The sequence below is a fragment of the Zootoca vivipara genome, chromosome 16 (genome assembly GCF_963506605.1).
Source record: "Zootoca vivipara chromosome 16, rZooViv1.1, whole genome shotgun sequence".
Lineage (NCBI taxonomy): Eukaryota > Metazoa > Chordata > Lepidosauria > Squamata > Lacertidae > Zootoca > Zootoca vivipara.
Window position 1 is genome coordinate 20635234 of NC_083291.1, and position 21633 is coordinate 20656866.

At 44.8% G+C, this 21633-nt stretch overlaps 2 protein-coding genes across 6 annotated transcripts in view; one reads left to right on the top strand and one right to left on the bottom strand.

The window, feature by feature from the left end:
• Positions 1-4784, top strand: part of LOC118075360 (transient receptor potential cation channel subfamily V member 6) — a 69945-nt gene extending 65161 nt beyond the window's left edge. Inside the window, exon 15 of the mRNA XM_035097275.2 lies at positions 1957-4784. Within this exon, the coding sequence (XP_034953166.2) occupies positions 1957-2245 (289 nt within the window). The 3' untranslated portion in view covers positions 2246-4784. The remainder of the gene's footprint in view (positions 1-1956) is intronic.
• Positions 4785-5442: 658 nt separating this feature from the next.
• The window catches only part of LOC118075359 (ephrin type-B receptor 5), a 155198-nt gene continuing 139007 nt past the window's right edge, over positions 5443-21633 (bottom strand). For 4 of the 5 annotated variants that reach the window (XM_060268951.1, XM_035097271.2, XM_035097272.2 and 1 more), the window contains 10 exons: positions 20594-20756; positions 19656-19770; positions 17876-17931; positions 17653-17772; positions 15411-15658; positions 11384-11689; positions 9837-9986; positions 9527-9720; positions 7318-7473; positions 5443-6531 (listed from right to left, as the gene is read on the bottom strand). In XM_060268951.1, the coding sequence (XP_060124934.1) occupies positions 6423-6531; positions 7318-7473; positions 9527-9720; positions 9837-9986; positions 11384-11689; positions 15411-15658; positions 17653-17772; positions 17876-17931; positions 19656-19770; positions 20594-20756 (1617 nt within the window). In that variant the 3' untranslated portion in view covers positions 5443-6422. The remainder of the gene's footprint in view (positions 6532-7317; positions 7474-9526; positions 9721-9836; positions 9987-11383; positions 11690-15410; positions 15659-17652; positions 17773-17875; positions 17932-19655; positions 19771-20593; positions 20757-21633) is intronic. The other variant, XM_035097274.2, reaches the window with a different exon arrangement.

Genomic DNA, 21633 nt, shown 5'->3' on the forward strand with positions numbered 1-21633 from the left:
TTAGGAACCGGACAATTTCACTAACACAGCTAGTTGGCGAAGCCCAGGGATATTTGTATATAACATACTGTAAATGACACTGCCAAGGAGTAAAAATACAACGCCATATCCCAAAGCAACCTTACTGTCGTCAGATAGGTTTGCTACTCTTAAAGGTCAAATCTGAGGCAACCAGCAGGGGGGCGGGGGAAGGATGATTGCAAACAATGTTCATTGATTTCCATATTTCCTCAGAAAATAGTGCATTTGCAGTGATGCAGGTTGGGCAATTTTATTCTGTGGACTTAATGCTCTTCCAGGGACGTTTTTTGTTTAGGCAGCATCACTCCTGTCAAAATGTGATTATCCAGAGACCTCCTGTATTTCAGGGCCCTCCTTCCCATTCTGCTGCAAGGAATCCTGGGCTTCAGCCTCAAAATCCAATGCACTCACACTAATAATTTGCATTGTTCAGCTGCTATTTCCAGTGACTCTTTTCTCCCCCTTGGCTGCTGCTTAATACCACTGGCCTTAATTGTTCATTGCCCTCACGGATGAATTTGCCCAGCTGGCTGTCACAACCCTGTGTGATGATGTGTGCTCATGATTTCGTCACGTGAAACATAGCATTGTTACATAGAATTGTAGAATTGGAAGGGACCCTGAGGCTCGTCTAGGCCAACCCCCTGCAATGCAGGAATATGCAGCTGTTCCATACAGGGGTCAAACCTTGGCAATATCGGCACCACACTAACCAACTGAGCTATCCAGGTACTTGACTATATCATTGAATGAATCGTGTGGGTTGCCGTCACAGCCAGCAGAACAAAGTGGCACTTGTGGGTGAATGAAGCTGAGGACTACAAGGGGCCAGAAGAAGCAAAATGGAGCCACAAATAGCAACAGCACTGGAAGAGTGCAAACATACTTTCCCACAAGTTTTGAAAAATGGCTGAAAATGGCAGGCACTTCCAAGACCCTATGATTATATTAATGGAGAAATGGTTTTGGCACAGCATTTGGAAGAGAGGGAAATGTGGGGTGTGACATGTTCTTTTTAGTCCTATTCTTTGGGGGTGGTGGTGGCACATAGTACTGGGTTATGGGAGCCTATCATATATATCTGTAGAGCATATCACTGGCTCTGTAGAGGATTCTGCATTTGTGCAGGGAATCTATTCTTGGTGCCTGTCTGATTCTGCACCCCTGTAGTTTGGAGGGAAAATGAATGAACCTGCCAGCAGGGTTAGTAGGCTCTTGTAAACTGCCATTCAGAAAATAGCCTTCGTGAAGTATAATCATAGCTGTATTGTCTTCTTGCTAATCTGCGTTGAGCTCTTACTGGTCATGATCACATGCATAATTAATTCTGGCCTACTTAGCTTCCAGCGAATTTTGTGCAAATGAATCCCACAGGTTAAATTTATGCACTGTATAGTAAAAGTGCCAGATGATGGGGAGAGAAATTGGCCAAAGCTGATTGCCTTCTCTTTGCTGCTGCTGTGCTAGGGGAGTCAGAGCAAGGAGAACAGATTTCCCCTCTCTTCTGATTCAGAATTTAAAAACAAGGATATAGTGTATCAGTTATGGGGGAAAGGTAGAAGGCCTTTCATAGAATTCACAAAATTTTAAGTTTAAGGCAAAACAAAAGTAAAGCGTCTTGGTCCATCCTGCTCCCCCAGCTCCAAGTTGAACAGTGGTTTGGGCTTCTCTGGATTTTTAGCTTTCATTTCACTGTCTCTCCAGCCCTTTTCCAGAAGAAGATTCAAGGATCTTTCTAGTTAGGAGTCTAGAGTAAAGGCAACACTGTGCTCGATAGTCTCCCATACACCTAGGCTCAGGTTTTTGACAAGTTTTTGATGCTACAGTTGGCCATGCTGATTTAACATGCTGAAGCTATTTTGTCTTCAGCTTGGAACAAGGACCAAACCTGGGCAATAAACCGTTTCCTCTTTTTTGTTTCTCTCTTGCCTATAGGGTTGAAAGTCGTTGTGAAAACCGGCAGCCGAAGCAGCCTAAAACATTTGAGCCCCACCGCAGGGATGCCTTTGAAAAGTACCTGAAGCGCAAATTGCCAGTGGGGGCAGAAGACGGCGGACAGACTTGCGCAACGAAGCAGGTGCCCATTGGCACTCCTTCTGACTCACCCAATTTATCGCGGAGGAGCTCAAACTGCGGCTGGGACATCATAAGGCGCAACACTTTGGTCCAGCTTCCAGGATACACCAACCGTGCTATGGAAGAGGAAGAGGTCTACCATGTGTGAGCACGGGAACTTGTGCCTGTGGAAGAGTCTCCTCGTGAAATAGGGGCTAGAGGCCACTCAGGGCTATTGTAATGGCCACACTTATTTAAAATTCTCTGGCACTGACAACTATCAAATGACTGTTGATAGTTTGGAGCCCACATTTGCTGCAAGGAGAAGACCCGGGAAGGTCTTCTCTTGTGGAAGTGCAAGCAAGCACGCCAACATCCGAGAATTGTCACAAGTCCAGGAGAACAACTTGGGAGACGACCAAGATTGTAGCATCCTTCGAGGACAGACTCTTTCTTTTTTTAAAAGAACTTCCCATGAGTGTTGCAGATCTTATACCTTGAGTGGTGATTGAGAGAACACTGGGTCTAACTTTTCTTGTGTTCTTGGAGAATAGATTTCCTCCTGTAGCCACTACTGCATGTTTCATGGAACTCCAGGTGAGGTCAAGAGCTGGTAACACCCATGAGTTTATATATGGCTGTTTAGAACAAGAAGAGATTCTAAAGAATAAGCTAGTCCCGCTGGGATACAGTTCACCACACCTATGCCAGTAGTGAAAGGTAAATCCAAGGGGAGCGGGGGCAGGACGGGGAACAGCAGCTATGGCAAGGAGGGTGGAGATGCTGCTGTCTTTATTGTGTTGCTGCTGCTTTGCCTCCTCTCACCTTGGTCATGTGTAGCATGCAACAGTGTGTGTGCGTGAGACAGTGTGTCATTTTGTGATTTTTTCATTCCCCCCCCCCCCGCCGTTTTGCAATTGCTCCTTGTAGCATCTGGTTCCACCCCAGAGACTCCTAGGAGCTGGTAAATGAAGGACATTCAGCCCCTTCCTTGGGGGATGTGTTGCTCTGCTCAGCCGAGCTAAACAGTACGGAGTTAGTTACTAACGCGTAGTTTAAATCTGGACTTGCACAACCGAAACCTCGGCCTCCTGGCCCTGCACTTGGACGGCAAAAGGGAATAGCTTTGCAGTTTTCAGGCAGCTTTCTAATTTTAGGAGTGTTTTTAAGGTCTGTTGCAGCTGCTGCTTCTGATCCAGCAGCTCATTTTCTTGAGGTTGGGGGCAGCGAGTCATTTTTCTGCATGCTCTCGCACTCTGTGCACTGTCTTCCGCTCTTTGGCTTTTCATTTTCTTGTTCTGAGCTCCATCTTAGGCTGCTTGTTGCTTTGTGCTCTCTCTCACTGTGTCTCTTTCTCTCCGCTCAGTCTTCCTTGCACTCACTCTCCCCATCCCTGCTTCAGACTGTTCCTTGTGCAATTTATATTTTAACCCATTTATCATCTCTAGTCTCCTCTTCAATGTTTCTTCCAGGAGATCAGTATTCCTGCCTGCTTGCCTTATTATTGCTGAAATGTGACAATGCAGAGATTGCAGGGCTACTGCCGGAAACAGCAACCCTGTCTGCCCTTTGGGGCCTGTCTAGTAAACTAACATTTGGAACGTGACAAGATAGCGTAGCATCTTCCGTTTCCTACCCTGTCAGTGAAGTAGAGGAGAGGGGCAGAGAAGCTTGCAACAAGGCATGACATGTTTTAGTTATCTATACATTACCAGGGGTGAGATGAGGAAGCATTCTGGTGCTAGCATTGCCACCACTCTGGTGGAAGAAAGTAGATCAGTGCTAATTTGATTAATTGTATTCTTTAAAAAAATGCCATTGACTACCATTGAGGCTGAAGTTTATGAAAAGGTTGGTGGACAAAATTAACATGGAGAGGTTAGTAACTAGCCCGGTCAGTGCTCACCAGAGTTCCTTGTTAGTGATACTGTGCTTTAAACCTCATTTCCCTGTTTAATTGTACATGTGAATTTTGGCTTCATCTTCCTAGGTCTCTGTTGTCAAATTCAATTGAATGTTCTGCCGAGACCTTCAGTTCTTTAAGTTTAATTTTGGTGTCAGGGGGTAACTTTAGAAGAGTGCGGTGTCCGTTCTGTATTTTGTTGTTTGCAAACATGGTGTGTGCAATCTATGTCTTGGTTCAAGTAATTATAATGTTAAACCTGAGCTATGTTAAATACGGAATCCAGAGATTCCTTTGTCCTGGGTTCATAAGGATCCATTATTGAACATTTTCTCTAAAGCTCCTGTTACAAAATACATTTTTTAAATGCTACGTCTGCACAATTTTATTTATTTTAGATGTTTCTAGGCTGCCTTTCTGGAAAGAATCCTCTCAATATCAGCATCGTGACCCTTGTTTTGCGTGTTCAAATGTTAACATTGTAATGTTTTAAAAATATGACTGCCAACATTTTCTAGCGCACTAGAACTTGGATGCTAATTTCTCTCCAGCGGCAATTGGTGAGTACTTCCGCCTTTATACTTATTAATCCAGAGACCTTGGGCAGCAGTGTCACTCAAGAGTTTCCCCCCTTACCTGCTGCAATGCATACATACAGATTTGATTGAGCTGTGGGGTGATATGCCCTCCTCTGCACACATTCCAACTTCTTGCATCAAATGCATGATGGAGGGATATACATTCATTGAAACAGATTGCTAAAGGCACAATGCTAAAATGTAATGCATTACCTTGAGGCCACAGTGCAGAGCTGCGCATGGAAGTGGACTTCCATGCATGAAACCCCTAATACAGTCATACCTCGACATCCAAAGGCTTCGACTTCCGAAGTCGAAGCCTCCGGAAGTCCTCCCGGCGCGCGTGCTCTGCGACTTACGAAGATGACCGTGGAATGGATCGTCTTCGTAAGTTGAGGTACCACTGTACTCAGCAACTTGGGCTGCTGACGCTGCATGGATGATGCTCAACATATGTGTGATCTCCTTGGATGTCCAATGCCCCTCCTGAGCACTGCACAGTGCTGACAGGGAGCTGCCTTCCCATTCACCTTGTGTTGTCCCTGGGAATGCGTTTATTTCTTTTGCAGATTTTTATTCTGCCTTTCCCAGCTTATGTATTTGCTGTGCGTCTCCAACCCACTGTCTGCCAGCAGGACACCACCTGCATATAAGCACAAGGTAAAGGGATCATTTGTATTCCATGCCGGGTGAAAAAATATTTCTGCACTTTTGCATCTGATCCAGGCACTTTTTTAAGGAAGGTGAGCGGTAAAAATGATGCAAAGTACAAGCTGGTCCATCCACACTGCATGTAGTTCAGCATAGAACAATGCACCTAAAAAGCCCTGGCATTGGATCAGAAGCAGATCGCTGTGTTCATCTAATAATGCCTAGGGAACACAATTCCTCTGTCAAATATTTTATTTCATTTCTGGTGGTATGAATATCCAGTTGGAAACTGCCAAGAAGGAACCTTCTGCTCTCTAAACAGAATTTCATCCCTTTCCCAGTACCTGATTACTAAAAAGCTGCTATCCTGGTTCCCTTCTTGGGGGGGGGGGATGAATGCAGGACCTATAGCTGCCCCCGAATGTTTTGGTGCCTGAGGTGGAAAACCCAAATGCCCCCGCCCCTCCCTGATTAATATGGGGCCCAACCCACCCTGTGAAGTCCTCCAGTGCAAGTCCCACTCAAAAAAAGTTGGAGACCACCCCTGTGGATTGTGCCCAAATGGGTCAGATCTGCTTGCTTCCCGCTTTGCCACCCTATGATTGGTGCCTAAAACTCGCTGTCTGAGATGCCATCTTGCGTCACTGTACAGCTGTCTTTGCCAGAACGAGGATGTGGGGTAGTGAGGCTTGCTGCTTTTCTCAGAACCAAATCCCCCCGATTGGAACAAAAGCTTCAAAGGGATTTCTTTTTGGCAACAAGTGTCTTTCGGCTTTCAGTTTTAACTCTATATTGTGCCTGATCCGGCTCAAGAGACGTCTTTGAGAGGCTGCCAACCCAAAGTACAAAGCCTGCTGGCTAGCCGTGGCATAGAAATGGCAGCAGGTTTGTTTTGAACACCAAAACTATCCTTCCAGCTCTACCCTGTGTACTAATTCCCCAACCCACTTCAATGTACAAGTCAACCCATTTATCTAAATACCGCAGGATTTGTAGTGCCTCAAGTTATGGTTTTTTTTTTAAAAAAAACAAAAAACAAAACCCCCGAACGACAACAAAAAAATAACCCTACAAATCTCCAAGAGCTCCGGTCTGTGAAGTGGAGGGCAACATCTCATGCACCCTCTGTTGATGCTTGAAATTTACTCCTCTGTCTCCCTTTTACAACAAAAGGTTCGTTTCAGTATCCAAGTCCTTGGCGTGTGCTCTCTGTGTCAGACTTCAACAGGCTCAAGCTGATTGAGATGCACCCGCATGAGTTGGATGCTGTTGAGAATCTTCTTCTGATGGCCAACCAGGCTGATGCCAATGTGCTGGATGTCCCTGGAAGTAAAAAAAAAGGGGGGGGGGAAAGGAGAGGAAGAACTTAGATGGGGCTTTTGTCCTCTGCATTGCCAAACTCACATGTTATTTTTAGAAAGATTAAATAAATAGTGTTTTGGTGGGTTTTTCCTCGTCAAGTCAAAACCTTCAGCAACAGAAAAGGTTTATATGTTTGAAAATTAAATAAGCAAATAAAAGGCAGAAAGTCTGTATGAAATTTGCTACTGGTTAGAGGTAAGGGAATCCTTCCATTGGGAATGTTATTCTACACATCCGCCTTGCAATTCTTCTGCAATGTTTTATCGATACAAATGTCTGCAAGACTAATATAGAAGGGTGGGGGGAGCTGCAAAAGAACTGAAGTACAGTATATGAACAGCTGCAGAGCTCTTATTTTAATTTATTTCTGGGGTTACAAAATATGCGACGGATATGAATATGAGTTTGCAAATACATGCATCATACAGGCACATTCATCAGAGTCAATACTGCTGCAGCTTCCCATTAAGCATACATTTTGTCAGAAACCCAGGATTGTATCCAACCTAAACTGAAATTGCTAAGCGACTTTTGGGAGTGCAATGGAACTTCCACTCCCTCTCTTCACCCTGCTCCCAAAAATGCTGGGGGGGGGCTGGGAGACACACACACCCCCAGGCACACACAGGAAGGAGAGAGAGGGAGGTGCTTCTTTCTGCTTGCAGAAGTCCTTCTGCACTTGCAAATATTTAGTTGAGTACAACTCCCAGGTTTGCTGCCGCTCAAGAGGAGATATGTGGCTCTTACTCTAGAGTCATGCGTGAGATGACATCGAATGTGGTCAGGCCGGCCTGGTCAAAGTTCTCCTTGTAGCGACCCATTTTAATGGCATCCAACCAGTCGTGGGCATTCGTAAGTGAGGGGAAGTCTGGGGGTGAGTTGCTCAGCAGATGCTGGGACGGTCTACGAATAAGAAAATACATTCAAAATGGGCACAAGAAAATATCGAGAGTCATATACTGAAACATTTGGGATGTTTAAGGAGAAGTATATGAATCCTCAAACATGCAATGGGTGTGCAAAAGGGGGGCATTGTCGACTACAGCCCTGCAGTGCCCCTCCAGCAAAGCTGCAATCCACTGACCTGGGAAGAAGCTTCACAGAACTCAGTGGAACTTTTTTTTCTGAATAAACATGTTTAGAACTGCACTGATTGTTTAGGTGCCTTCTGTTTCCACTTTGCATATTTATTGCAAGAATCACCAATAAGATACAGGTGCATCTGCAGAAAATGTGTGACTGCTGCATAACGTGGATTTGGTACTCAAAGGAACGAAAACCATATAGCCTGGAAGCTCCTCACTCAATTTTCAAGGCACAGCATTTTCTGCTTTTCCTCCTCGTAGAGAGTGAGCTGTAAGTAAAGGCCTCTTCCAGCACTGGATCAGGTATTTATAAAATAAAATAAAATAAACTGCCCAACCAGGCCCTCCTCTCCTCCGGCAAAGGATGAGACCTTGTTATACCCATGGGAAAATCCCTCCATGCTAACAGGATGCATTTCCTTCCATAGATCTGGAGCCATCTAATCCGGGCTGAATCTTTCCCTCGGGACACCAAGCATCTGGCTTTGTGAAGCTGGGAAAGGCAGATGGGAACACAGCAGCTTCCACACACATCCTTGCCAGCTCATGCTGAGAACTCTCCCCAACTTTCCCCCAAGAGAAAAGCCTTTCTTCCTTTGCCCATTTTGCTTGCTCCTTCAGCACCTTCGCCCTTCTTCACCTGTTGGGATCTGCCCCGTTCAGCCACACCATGCTCAGTGCAAGTAACATTCCCCCTCAGGGACTCTCCTTGCTTAGCATCCCAATCAGGGACCCAGGGAGTCTGCATGCTGCTGGTCCACTAAAGAAGCACAGCATCTTTATGACAATAACAGACCTGCTGCAGTGTGGGGTGGCTGAGAGTGTGAACTCTGGATCTGGAAATCCCTGGCACATAGCAGCCAACTCCTAGGGGCCGGGGTCCCTTCAGCCCCCCTGCTCAATAAAATATTTGAGGGGACTGGGCCCTCCAAAGTTGATGGGCATTGCCACTCAAAGGGTGCACACGTGGCATATCTTGTCGACATACCTGCCCCCCCCCAAATATTTTATTCAAGTTGGCACCCCCGCGCTGGTTCAAATATCACCTTCATTATGACCTGAGGCCTTAGGCAAACTATTCTTATACCTTAACTTTGACCCTTCAATCCGCATTATAGTGATAATAACACAGACCTACATGACAGGGTTGTTGTACTATGATGTATCTATCCTCCATGCCTGGGGAAAGTACTATGTAAGAGCTAAATGTTATCATGGTTATTTTGCATCGGCTTCTTTGGAGCTATTGGGAGGATACATTTGGGAGAGAATACACTGTGCCCTGTGAAGGCTCAAATACTAGAGACATTCTTGGGTCTTCCGTGAGCCAAGGAGTGCCATGCCTAGGTAGCTCAGTTGGCTAGAGTGTGGTGCTGATAACACCAAGGTTGCAGGTTCGATCCCTGTGTGGGACAGCTGCATATTCCTGCATTGCAGGGGGTTGGGCTAGATGATCCTCAGGATCCTTTCTAACTCTGCAATTCTATGAGTTCTGTGATTACCACCCTCCTCTCCCACACTGCTGTGATGTATACTTGCAACTCTACTTATCACCCAAACTCAAATGTTAAAGGACTTATTTTCCTTTGCTAACCCCAGGCACTGTAAAGCATCTGAAAACAGAACTTTTGCTGTCGCAAATCACTATGCAAAGTGAGCTTCTGTGATATGTGAACATAACGTGTGTGTATCTTTTCTGGGTTTTTTGATGAAAAATTATTTTTGTCTGCGGGAGGCACCAGATTCCAGGTCAACCCATCAAATATCAGTCGCTTCCCAGTTTCGAATTGCAGCTCTTCCCTCCCTCCCTTCTGCTTGCGGATCGTATCGTACTCTAAAGCCCACCCCCATCCCATGTGAGCCCGTCTCACCTGCTGTTTCCTGTGCCAGTAGCTTTGAGTGCAGACGGCTTGCGGATCATCTTGTCTAGGGCACTGACGATCTGCTCAAATTTGGGCCTCTGGACCCGTTCCTTCTGCCAGCAGTCCAACATCAGGAGGTGCAAGACAGTGGGGCAGTCTGGGGGAGGGGGCAGGCGATAGTCCTGGTCAATAGCATTGATGACCTGCAATGCATTAAGACATGTATGTCAGGTAGTCCCACTGCGGTATGGATGAAGGTCTCCCACCAGCAACACCATGGGTAGATCAAAAGCAGTGTCTGCTCCAGGTTAGGACTTACATCCTGATTAGACATGTCCCAATAGGGCCTTTCGCCATAGGACATGACCTCCCACATCACAATGCCATAGCTCCAGACGTCGCTTGAGGATGTGAATTTACGATACTGGATAGCCTCTGGGGCTGTCCAGCGAATGGGGATCTTGCCGCCCTAGAGGAGGAAGAGGAAGAAAATGAGCAAGCAGGGAATATTTATCAACTCAAAACTATGTTTAAGGCACATTCAGTCTTGACATTTGGCGGAAAAGATGCTATTTTATCTATTTGCTTATTTAGAGTGTTTTCTGATTAAGTAGTCTAAATATTTCTAAATGGTGGACATAAATTGATAAAACACAGCAAAACCCAAAAAACTGTTAGAATCAAATAATTGATTCTAAATAATAAAATAAAATAATTATTGAGTAACTGTGTTTTGTAAGGATCATAAGTATTCTATTTTATATTTTCTTTCTCTTTGTTATTCTTCATTTTTGATACTGCGTTTTATTATCTTTTCATAAAAGATTTTAGTGCTCAATATGTTAAAAACCTTTGATAAAACTGCCAAACAGGATAAAAAACAGATACAAATCACGAAAACCTTTTAAAGCAACTATAAATAACTAAATTATAAGTCTAGGCAGGCTTACAGGGGAAAGTTTTCAGTAGGTGTCTAAAGCATCATCATCATCATCATTATAACAATAATACCCCACCCACCTGGCTGGGTTGCCCTAGCCACTCTGCATGGCTTCCAACATATATGAAACCATAATAAAACACCAAACATTAAAAACTTCCCAATACAGGGCTGTCTTCAGATGTCTTCTAAAAATAATAGCAAGATTTCCTGGCTACTGCCAATAGATAGATTTACAGAGTATAGGTGCTGTCACACTAAAAGACTCTTCACAAATGTGGAACAAACATTAGATCACATATGTAAAATATGTGCAATAGGCACATATTAGGCAAGGCATCTCCAAGGCTTAAGTAAACTGGCTCCAAGCGCTTTATATAGCAGTAATAAAATCTTGAAACTGGCCCAGTAACAAATTGGGAACCTGTGCAGAGTTTTGAGTACAGGTGTAATATGCTGACAGGATCTGTCAGCAATCGTGCCACACTCATTCTGCACCAACTGCAGTTTCTGCATCCGAAAAGTGCCACAAGCTATTTTATAGTGTTTCCCCCACCTCTCAAAACAAAAGTCATTTCTTTCAGCCCCGAGGTGAACTCTGAAAAAGATGGCACTGCAGGTTTCTGGTATGGTTGCAGGTGGAACAAAGAACAGCCAGTTCCTTCCCAGACTCCTATTATGTTGTGACTGGAAGGGGCACCTAATGGCTAGTACACATGACACCTCTCGATCCAATCATTCGAGTGAGTTTCGTTTTTTAAAGAAGAATGAAATGGGGCGGAGTCAGCTTACTTGGCTACCCAGTGCTAGTAACACTAAATCTGTCAATAAGTTTCCCTTGAAGTTGCCTGGTCTGGGGACTTCCCACCCCCTAAAAAAACTGGGTTGCATTTCACTTTAGGTGGAAGTTTGGCGGCAAAACTGACCTTGACAGAACACAAACTGGTTCCTATAGGACCTGTCCGCCTGAATATTGGAGGGTGGCGAACGAGCCCTTTTCCTGAGCGCCAACTCACCAAGGCTCCCGTGTATGTTGGGTTTGAAGCATCATCCTCCAAGAACCTTGACAAGCCAAAGTCCGACACCTTGCAAACCAGGTTGCTGTTGACCAGGATATTGCGAGCTGCCAAATCCCGGTGGACGTAATTCATGTCGGACAGGTAGCGCATGCCGGCTGCTATGCCGCGTAGCATGCCCACGAGCTGCAGAACGCTGAACTGCCCTTCCTTTTGCTGCGGACGGCACACACAAGAGAGAAGGGTTTGAGTGGAAGGCTGACCCAAAGGAAGACCATTGCTGGGAGGAAAAGATGGCCGCCGTGATTGAACACTATGACATAGAGTGGTGACCTCAGGGTTTTGGTTTCCCCCCCCCCCCATGTCATCAAAGCAGAGCTAGTAGTACAATGAGATTGGAAAAGCCCTAAGAGGGCTATTTGTGAATAAACTATTCTTATGAAGCAAAACAAGAAGGCCTTCACCACTTCAGACTGTGGGTGGTGGGGAACTCAAAAGACTGAATGCTCCTCCAAACAAAATGAATGCACCAAGGAGAAGGGTTCTTGCATATCTTCACCATTACATTTTTTTACATTGAGTAATTATTTTTGAGTGGAAAAGCATTCAATCGTGTGACACCCCCACCCCGCACCCTCACCTCCAGTGGCAATCTGACGTGGTACAACCCGGCCTCTGTTACCCCACCACAGTGAGAAGCAGGTCTAATGTTTTATTGTTGAAGAAAGAGAAATGTTAGAAAATAAATGCGAACAACATTCGTAAATATTTGGAGGAAGCTCGGAAGAGAGTCGATTTAAAGGAAATGAGAAGGGATGAAAGGACAGAGCTTCAAGGACGGCAATGTTTTTGGAAAGGCAAATTAAAGTTTTATAAGCTTTTAGAGATGTTATTAAAGCAAGATAATTTGAAGAAATTAATACCTTCAAATAAATAGGGGGGAATGGGAATCAGTTAACTAAACAACAAGAAATTGCTCATTTCTTGAGGGGTTTCTAACAATAACTATACACTTTAGAAAATTCAGTATGACATTGCTGTTGTTGTTTTAAAAAACCCCAGCATAAATATACAGACTTGACCTCTGAACATAATACCTGATTAGAAAATCCACTATCAGATGAAGGGCTGGAGTTATTAAGCATTTAAAAGTAAATAAAGCTCCTGGCTGAAGTGGAATTGCCAGATGAATTGTTCTGGCATAAAATCACAATTTTATAAAGTTGGTTCTAACGGTAGGTGATATTTCTAAATTCTGGAGTCCAACAAAAAAAGCCATTATCTTCAAAAACCTGTAAGTTTCATTCAGCCTCAATACCTTCTCACCAATGCTTTTTAAAAACAATATATTAAATCAAGATATTCAGTTCATTGCAACCATTTTTGCTAATTGCTTAAATGCATCCAGTGTGCATTCCTTCAAGGGAGGAGAGTTAATTTTAGATGGGTTATGGACACGCTCCTTCAAGCTAAAGCTATCCGAGTTAGAGGTTTATTCACGGATGCAGGAAAACCTCATGGAGCTGAAGAGAGACTCATTGATAATGTGCCTTTTAGCCTGGGATTTAAAGCAAACATCTATTTGAGAACCAAGGGTGGAATTCAACATGGGGTGGCTCAGTGGGGTATGCTTGCACGGAATGAGGTCGGCTTGTGCAATGGGATTTTTCATTTCTCCCTGCCCCCCGTGCACCCCCATTAACCTGATCTGGGTTTCCCCCCAACTCAGCCCTTCAGAGCAGAGTTAGTGGATTAAGGTATTGGGGGGGGTTGTGAGAGGGGGCAGGAAAAGTCCCATTGTGTGGGTGAACCGCGAGCAACTTAGTTGAATCCTGAACCCACTTAATTTTTTTTTAAATGTACAGTAAACTTCTATAGTGGCTGTGCTGCTGTTACAACCCACTTTAGGTCAGGTTGTGATCCAGCGGTGGATTCTGACACAAAAGCTAAACATCAGAGCTATAGCTTCTAGGAAGTACTGGGTTCTTTGTGTGCCTGTTCTTCCGACAGCAGGTTCAAGGTAATGCCACTCGGCTGAAATCCTAAACATACTTACAAGGGAGCAAGTTAATCGTGATTGCAAGTGGAGTTTACTTCAGAGTAAATACCCCTAGCACTGCACTGCTTAAGAAAGGAATTCAGACACAGAAGGTTAAAATATTTCTCTGTCAGGAATGCCTGAATTCAGCATTTGTCAATTACAAAGATGAACTGATCTGACCGGCCCCTACTGGATTAATGTGTGGATTAGAATTTAGTGACCTACTGGCCTTAGCACTTCCCAAATGTTCACAGCTCAAACTGCACCCCACCCCCACTGGGGGAAAAATAATTACGAAATGTTTTTTGAGAGAAAATATATTTAAGAGATTTATATTTTGAGAGAAAAGTTTTAAAATATGTACTTACATACGTATCTAAATGTGAATTTTCATTTTTGTGTGTGTGTTTTAAACAGATTAATGTGGATAAGGGACAAAAAAGAACAAACACATTGAAGTGACAGAGACCAGTAACAAACTGATTCATCCCTCCAAGTCATACTGATTATGTGGCCTTCATGAAGATGAGCCTGGGATATTTAATCCTAGAGCTCAAAAGACTCTTATTAGATTTCTGCAGGTTCTCAAGCCATACAATCTATTTTTGGCCACTGAAATGTATACATTTTCCTTTAGTTTATATGATTTCTAATATAACTTCGAAAACAGCAGTGCACAGATGTTTTAATGCACCACTTGAATACCTGGGTGTGAATACTTCTTTGGATCAGCTGTTTGATTTAAATTATTGTCAGATTAATTCAGAATACTGAAGCATATTTAAGTGCATTCCTATGCATGTCTACGTAGAAGTAAAAATCATCGAGTTCAAAGGGGCTTACTCCCAGGGAAGTGTGTATAGTTTTGCAGCATGAACGGAGTAAACTGAACATTTCCTAGCATGGAATTTATCATCTAAAAATGAACATAACTTTGATTCATAAACAGAATTAATTAAACAAACAAACAAACATGATGCCAAGGTTTAATTTTCCAGTTTTAGATTTGTTTAGATTTGTTTATATCTAAATATCAACGGAAACTGTACTCTTACAGAGTGGCCTTTAATTTCGTACTTTTGCAATAAATCTAAGGGGAGATTCAGATTCTAAGGAGAGACTTTGGCTGTAAGGCGCTTTGGGTTGCCCTGGGCAAGATAAAGCAAATAATAATAATAATAATAATAATAATAATAATAATAATAATAATGCTGCACACAAGCATGCTAAATAAATCAGTGAGGGGGTTGTGAGGCTGTTCCTCCCCATCATTTAGCTGTGGTGTGACGGCTGTGTGTGTAGCTCCTTCACATGAGGGACCTTGACTGGTCCCTCCTGGTGTTAAGGGAGCTCTGCAAGTCCCGATCCGCCTTACTGCATGATGTAAAATACTGGCAATGCCCCTCCTGTCGTATGAGGTGGTTGAGACTATGAATAACGTTCTGACCACAATCCCTACATTTGTCTATCTGGTGTGTTGACTGGCCCATTCAACTACAATGGAGTACAGTCGTACCTCGGGTTACGTACGCTTCGGGTTGCGTACTTTTCGGGTTGCGTACTCAGCAGACCCGGAATGTTTACTTCCGGGTTCGTCGTGCACGCATGCGCAGAAGCGTTCTGCGCATTTTGCGCATACGTAGAAGCGTTCTGCACAGTTTGTGCATGCGCAGAAGCGTGCTTTCGCGGTGTCCGAGTTACGTACTTTTCGGGTTACGTACCGCACCCCGGAACAAATCAGGTGCGTAACCCGAGGTACCACTGTAGTCACTTGACCCAGTCTTTTGGCGGCACCTCCAGTGATCTGGCCTTGAGATAAGGAGGACACAGTGGAGGTGAACGGGCATGTAAGATGACAAGGGCAAAAGAGGGGTAGGGAAGCTGAGATTGCAATACCCGGAGGAAGGAATCCAGAGAGCCATTCTCCATGAACTCTGTGACAATCATGACAGGGCGGCTCTTGGTGACGACACCCTCCAGGCGGATGACGTTCGGGTGCTCAAACTGTCCCATGATGCTGGCCTCGCTGAGGAATTCCCGGCGCTGCTCGTCGGTGTAGCCTGCCTTTAGGGTCTTAATAGCCACTGTGTATTCTCGTTTCCCTGGAGGCTTCAGGCGCCCAAAGCAGACCTCTCCAAACTCTCCTGCCAGGGGTAAGGGACGGAGAAGACACCACATCAGACAGAGGAGGAGCAACCACGTTCTCCAGTTGACATCAGGAGGCGCCGACACAGAAACTGGGCAAAGACACTGCTGTCCTCTAGACGTCTTGAGACCCCTAGCACCCTTAGCTTTATTTATTGCTGGGGTTTTATATTTACAAAGGCTATTGTGTTTTTAGCCCACCCTTCCTCCAAGAAGCTCAGGGCAAGAGTACGCAATCCCCTCCGCCATTATCCTCACAACCTACCTTTTGTGAGGTAGGTTAAGATGAGCGGCCAGCTAAGCAGTCGTAGGAACAGAAGAGGAGCCCTGCTCCATGAAAGGGTCCAGCGTTTTGTTTTCACAACAGCCAAACAGAAGCCTATGCGAGGTCCACAAGCAGGACATGAGCACAATAGCCCACCTTCATTCCCCTACAACTAGCCTTGCCTACACGGACCTGGTGATCATACACCTTCTGCAAAGGCATGGGATTGCATCACAGTTGAATGTGCATGTAAGAACGGGGTTCAATCTTGCCTCGCTGTGGACAAGGGAGGAGAGCAGGCAAGAGGACTGGTGGAGGAATATGGGTGAGAGAAGGTGCTGCTGTATCCCTTCCTGCTGACTTAAAGGTAAAGTGTTAGGGAGCCTGGTAGTATTCCCAGAATTCACCCCTCTCTAATCCCTCCCAAACCCAAGATAAGGTCCACATTGCGAAGATGCAGAAATGAAGCTCTAATGAAGTGCTCTTAAAAGAAACCTCTAGAGCAGTGGTTCCCAATTGGTGATCCATGTAACCCACCCAGGGGGTCCATGGCACATACCTGGCAACTGTCTGGGACATCCCAGTTAGAGGGGCCTTGATCTCACGCGAGAGCACAGCACCCAAAAATGCATGAGATTGAGGTCTTGCGTGCGATTGCAGTGCCCCCTCCAAAAGAGATTGCAGTCCCGTGCTCTCGTGTGGATCATGTGACTTGTGCAGGGGCACGGCCCAGAATATGCACATCCTGGTTTTGTGCTGAGACGTGTCAGAGAGTATGGTGGCACCATTCACACAACAAAAACTACTACAGAGATAATCAACATTTTCATGGGTTGGCTTTTGAAAAACAGGGTCCTCAGTAGTACATAGCTCATTGGGAACCACTGGTCTAGAGCAAAAATTGGTCAACAGGAGGCCCAAGGTGCATTTGAATAGACCCTAAACAAATGGAGCAAAATCTGAACACCAGTCCAATAACTAAGTTAGAGAAATCAAAGATTTATAGAGCCCTGTGCTCAACAGGGCTTACCCTGAGAGAAGTGGGTAGAGGACTGCTTGAGACAGACAAAGCACTCTGCAAAATGGGACTGATGAGAAGCCAAATAGAGCTTCCTTTCAGACTAAAGATTGTAGAAAATTGTGCATGGCACTGTGGACAGAGGGCATTTCTTCTCCTTTTTCTGATAGCAGCAAACCTTGAGAGGCCACCCAATGGAATTGATTAATAATAGGGTCAGGATACAATAACACATCAGGAAGAACTTTCTGACAGCAAGAGCCGTTCAACATTATGGAGAAAGCTAGAGAGTTCCAGAAAAACGTCTACTTCTGCTTCATTGACTATGCAAAAGCCTTTGACTGTGTCGACCACAGCAAACTATGGCAAGTTCTTAAAGAAATGGGAGTGCCTGATCACCTCATCTGTCTCCTGAGAAATCTCTATGTGGGACAAGAAGCTACAGTCAGAACTGGATATGGAACAACTGATTGGTTCAAAATTGGGAAAGGAGTACGACAAGGTTGTATATTGTCTCCCTGCTTATTTAACTTATATGCAGAATTCATCATGCGAAAGGCTGGACTGGATGAATCCCAAGCCGGAATTAAGATTGCCGGAAGAAATATCAACAACCTCAGATATGCAGATGACACAACCTTGATGGCAGAAAGCGAGGAGGAATTAAAGAACCTTTTAATGAGGGTGAAAGAGGAGAGTTCCTTCATTACCTGATCCAATGACCTCCTCGATCTTGACAAATGACACATCAATTTCCTTGGCAAATTCCCGAATTGCTTCGTTGGGATCCTCATAGGTGGATGGGTCAATGTAATACTTGACCCCAAGACCTGTGAGGAAGAAGGGAAGCTCCAGGGTCAGTCACAAAGACCCTCCTCCAAAAAAGAAGAGGCTATTATTAAAAGAGAGCTGAGCTCCTATGCCATCGCTTACCCCGTGTGGTGATGTACTGCTGCAAGCGGTCTGTGTAGGGAGTCTCTCGTCTCTTACTGTGGAGGAAAGGGAAGGTTCAAGAAGGGCAACCTCCTCATCCCCTCAAGTGGAGTTAGGGAAAAGGACATAAACGGGCAACCAAAACGGAACAGGAACGGGGCATGCCTACTGAGAAGAAAGTCCGGCCTCGGTCCGGTATACCTGAAGGAGCGTCTCCACCCCCATCGTTCTGCCCGGACACTGAGGTCCAGCTCCGAGGGCCTTCTGGCGGTTCCCTCGCTACGAGAAGCCAAGTTACAGGGAACCAGGCAGAGGGCCTTCTCGGTAGTGGCACCCGCCCTGTGGAACGCCCTCCCACTAGAGGTCAAAGAGAACAATTACCAGACCTTTAGAAGGCATCTCAAGGCAGCCCTGTTTAGGGAAGCTTTTAATGTTTGATGGATTTCTGTATTTTAGAATTTCTGTTTTTTTGGAAGCCGCCCAGAGTGGCTGGGGGAACCCGGCCAGATGGGCGGGGTATAAATAATAAATTATTATTATTATTATTATTCTGTGGAGCTTCCTTTCAGACTAAAGATTGTAGAAAATTGTGCATGGCACTGTGGACAGGGGGCATTTCTTCTCCTTTTTCCTGATAGCAGCAAACCTTGAGAGGCCACCCAATGGAATTGATTAATAATAGGGTCAGGATACAATAACACACCAGGAAGAACTTTCTGACAGCAAGAGCCATTCAACAGTGGGCACGTCTCCCTCGGAAGGTGGTGGCTCTCCTTTTCAAGCAGAGGTTGGATGGCCATCTGTCACGGATGCTTTGAGTGAGGTTCCTGCATTGCAGGGATTTGAACTAGATGACCCTCGGGATCCCTTCCAACTCTACAATTCTGATTCTATGACTCTATAACTAACCCATGGAATCAACCTAGTACAAGGTGTGATGTTGGGAGCTAGCTTTGATAACTATTGTTGAACACTGATCCAGAAGTTCTGGATGAAAACATCTTCAGAAAGCAAAAGAGTTGTTGCCAGTCTCGTTGGGAGTCTATCTTGATAACCAAAATTAACCCAGGGCTCCTTCTGATGTTCACTTTTCATTTAGGCTTTTTGCAGGTGTGGCGCTCAGTGTCATGTCTCCCATTACATCAGAACAATATGCTCCTTGTAACAGGCTGTATACAGCAGCCTACAATTTCTTTTTCAGTGACCCTTCAATTGCGACATTCTTAAAACCATTGGGGGTTGGGGTTGGGCATAATTCTCAATGCAATGGGCAGAGCCCTGTGCATTCCAAAACCCATGATTTTGCAGTTGGTAAATGCACCTGGTTGGGGCGTAGGAAGTCTCTGGAGTTACTATGCAGATCAGGGGCTTGAGGACTAGAAGAGGGAAAAGCAACTAGCTTCCATTTTAGTCAGGGTGAAAGGCTATCCAGAGCTGTTTGCCTCTGCTCTCTCAGCTTGCCCAACCTGCCAGCAATCCTCTTTTAGATGCCTTTAGTTTGAACCATAGTGTCCCTTTAAATAGGCTGCCAAAATCGGAGCACCCCTTGAGCCAGAGCTCCTTCATTTCTACCTGTTTTATCTATCCAATTATAATCAGGTCTGAGTCTGGGGCAGAAGAAGATTGGTAACTCCAGCCCTCTGACTTGGCTCCCCTTTGTGCGACATTCACAGATAGGAGGCAGGGAGTTTTCATTGGAGAACAGTAGTTTTAAACTCTTGGCTCTCCTTTGCATGAGGAGCTGGTACACTCTGAGGCAGGGTGAGAACAGGAAACTCACCTCTTGAAGACAATGGCAAGGATAGCAATGGCCGCAATTACCAGGAAGGCCAGGCCACCAAGTGCCGAACCCACAATAAGCGGCAATCGATCTTGCACCATCTCGGAGCGCTCGCCTGTCAAAAGGGACAAAGTTATTTTCTCTCCCTTTATTAAAATTTTCAGTTATACATTTTCCACAATTAAGTGTCCACCAATAAAACAATACATTCATCGACTTCCCTTCTTCTCCCTTCCATGGTTCATTTAATTTTCCCAATAATACTGCATATTGTACTTCAACCATTTAAATTCTCCCTTCCTTTTCAATATTACCTCAACTTACTTTACACTGCTGAATTTACCTTAATCCTGCTAGGGTTTTCACTTGTTCACAATTATTTTCCAGATATTTCACAAACATTTTCTATGCCTCTTTATAAACTTGGTCTTCTTGTTCTCTTATTCTGCTGGTTAGGCCTGCTAGCTCTGAATAGTCCATCATTTTAAGCTGCCATTCCTCCTCCTTGGGGACCCCTCCCCACCCTCCAGCCAAAGTTATCTTCCCATTCCAACCTCCCAGTGAAACCTTTGCATATGTGCCTAGCGTCTTGCCAGGCGAGGAGCTTCTGGGGCTGCAACCCAGAGCATTTGGATCTGTGACTGATAACAGGGGTTGTAAGGCAAAAAGGTTCCTTGGCTGTGCTGCGTTCTCAGGATTTGAGGTGACTATGCCCACAAAGGACAGCCCACTAGCCTCTTCATACCAAGCAGGGCCATAACGGCCTGCAGGTCAAGCTCAAGGCACGTGCTAGCCTGTGAGCGTTGTAAAAGTTTACGGTGCATGAGCAAGAGGGTAATAAAGAGAGATCAGATTGTGCAGCTACGTCTGAGCACGAGGGAAGTTCAAGAGGGTGGGGGATTCTAAGTTTGAAAGTTCACAAAGGTTGCGTCACTTACTTCCCACCAGAGTCTGGAAATACATCTTTCCACTGTATGGCCCATAGCCCACTGCTGTCCGAGCTCGAACCTGGAAGGCATATATCTTCCCTGGGCTGAGATTGGCAATAGTGGCCATATTAGTCTCACTGGTTATGGTGAAGGAGTTGTCCTCGTCTTCTGACTAGGAATCAACAATCAAGTTGTGAGAAGCTGACAAAACACAATTCCACTTCGTCCTCCTCAGCAATGCTCCTTCCTAGGCTCACCAGTTGCTTTCCTACACGGCTGAGATAAACACACAACACACACACACACACACACACACACACACACACACACACACACCAACCCCCTGATCTAGTCTCTGGGTTTCTCAAATACCTCTGCTGCTACTCTTCTCTCCCGACCTAGAGAACAGAAGAGGCCAAAGGAGAAAACAGAGAAATGTCTTGTATAATAGAAGAAAAGAAGGATGCCATAAGCGAAATTCTAAATACAGACATTTATCTGTTAGCTTGGAAAATGCATAAACCACTTGCTCAAGAAATAAAACAAAACACCCAAGCAGCTTCAAATTCTGTTATATATGAAACATGACTAAAATGTACAAACCGCTTAAAAACAAAGCTACATAAAACCAAAATTATGAACACAGATAAAAATAAACCATCTAAAACAAATGCTGGCTAAATCATGTGCCCCGACAGACTTGCTGAAAGAGGAACGTTTCTGCAACAAAATGAACTAAGAATCTTGTGCCTCTTAAAAAAAAAAAAAAAACCCCATCTGGCTATCATTTTTGTTTTATAAATCTGAAAGGTGCATGCTGGACTCTAATCATTTTCAATATTTCACACATCCCTGTTTAGTTGTGGTGGGTTTGACTTTGTTTCGTTTCCCCCACGGCTTAGGACAAAGCCACGTGGCTGCAGTTTCCTACCCGCTCTGATACCACAGGAACAAGGTCCCTTAGACAAAAAAGGTGGCAAACTCACCATCTGGTCCTAGCAGGAGAAGAAAAGCTAGAGCAGATTGGCACTACAAACCTAAACCTGTTT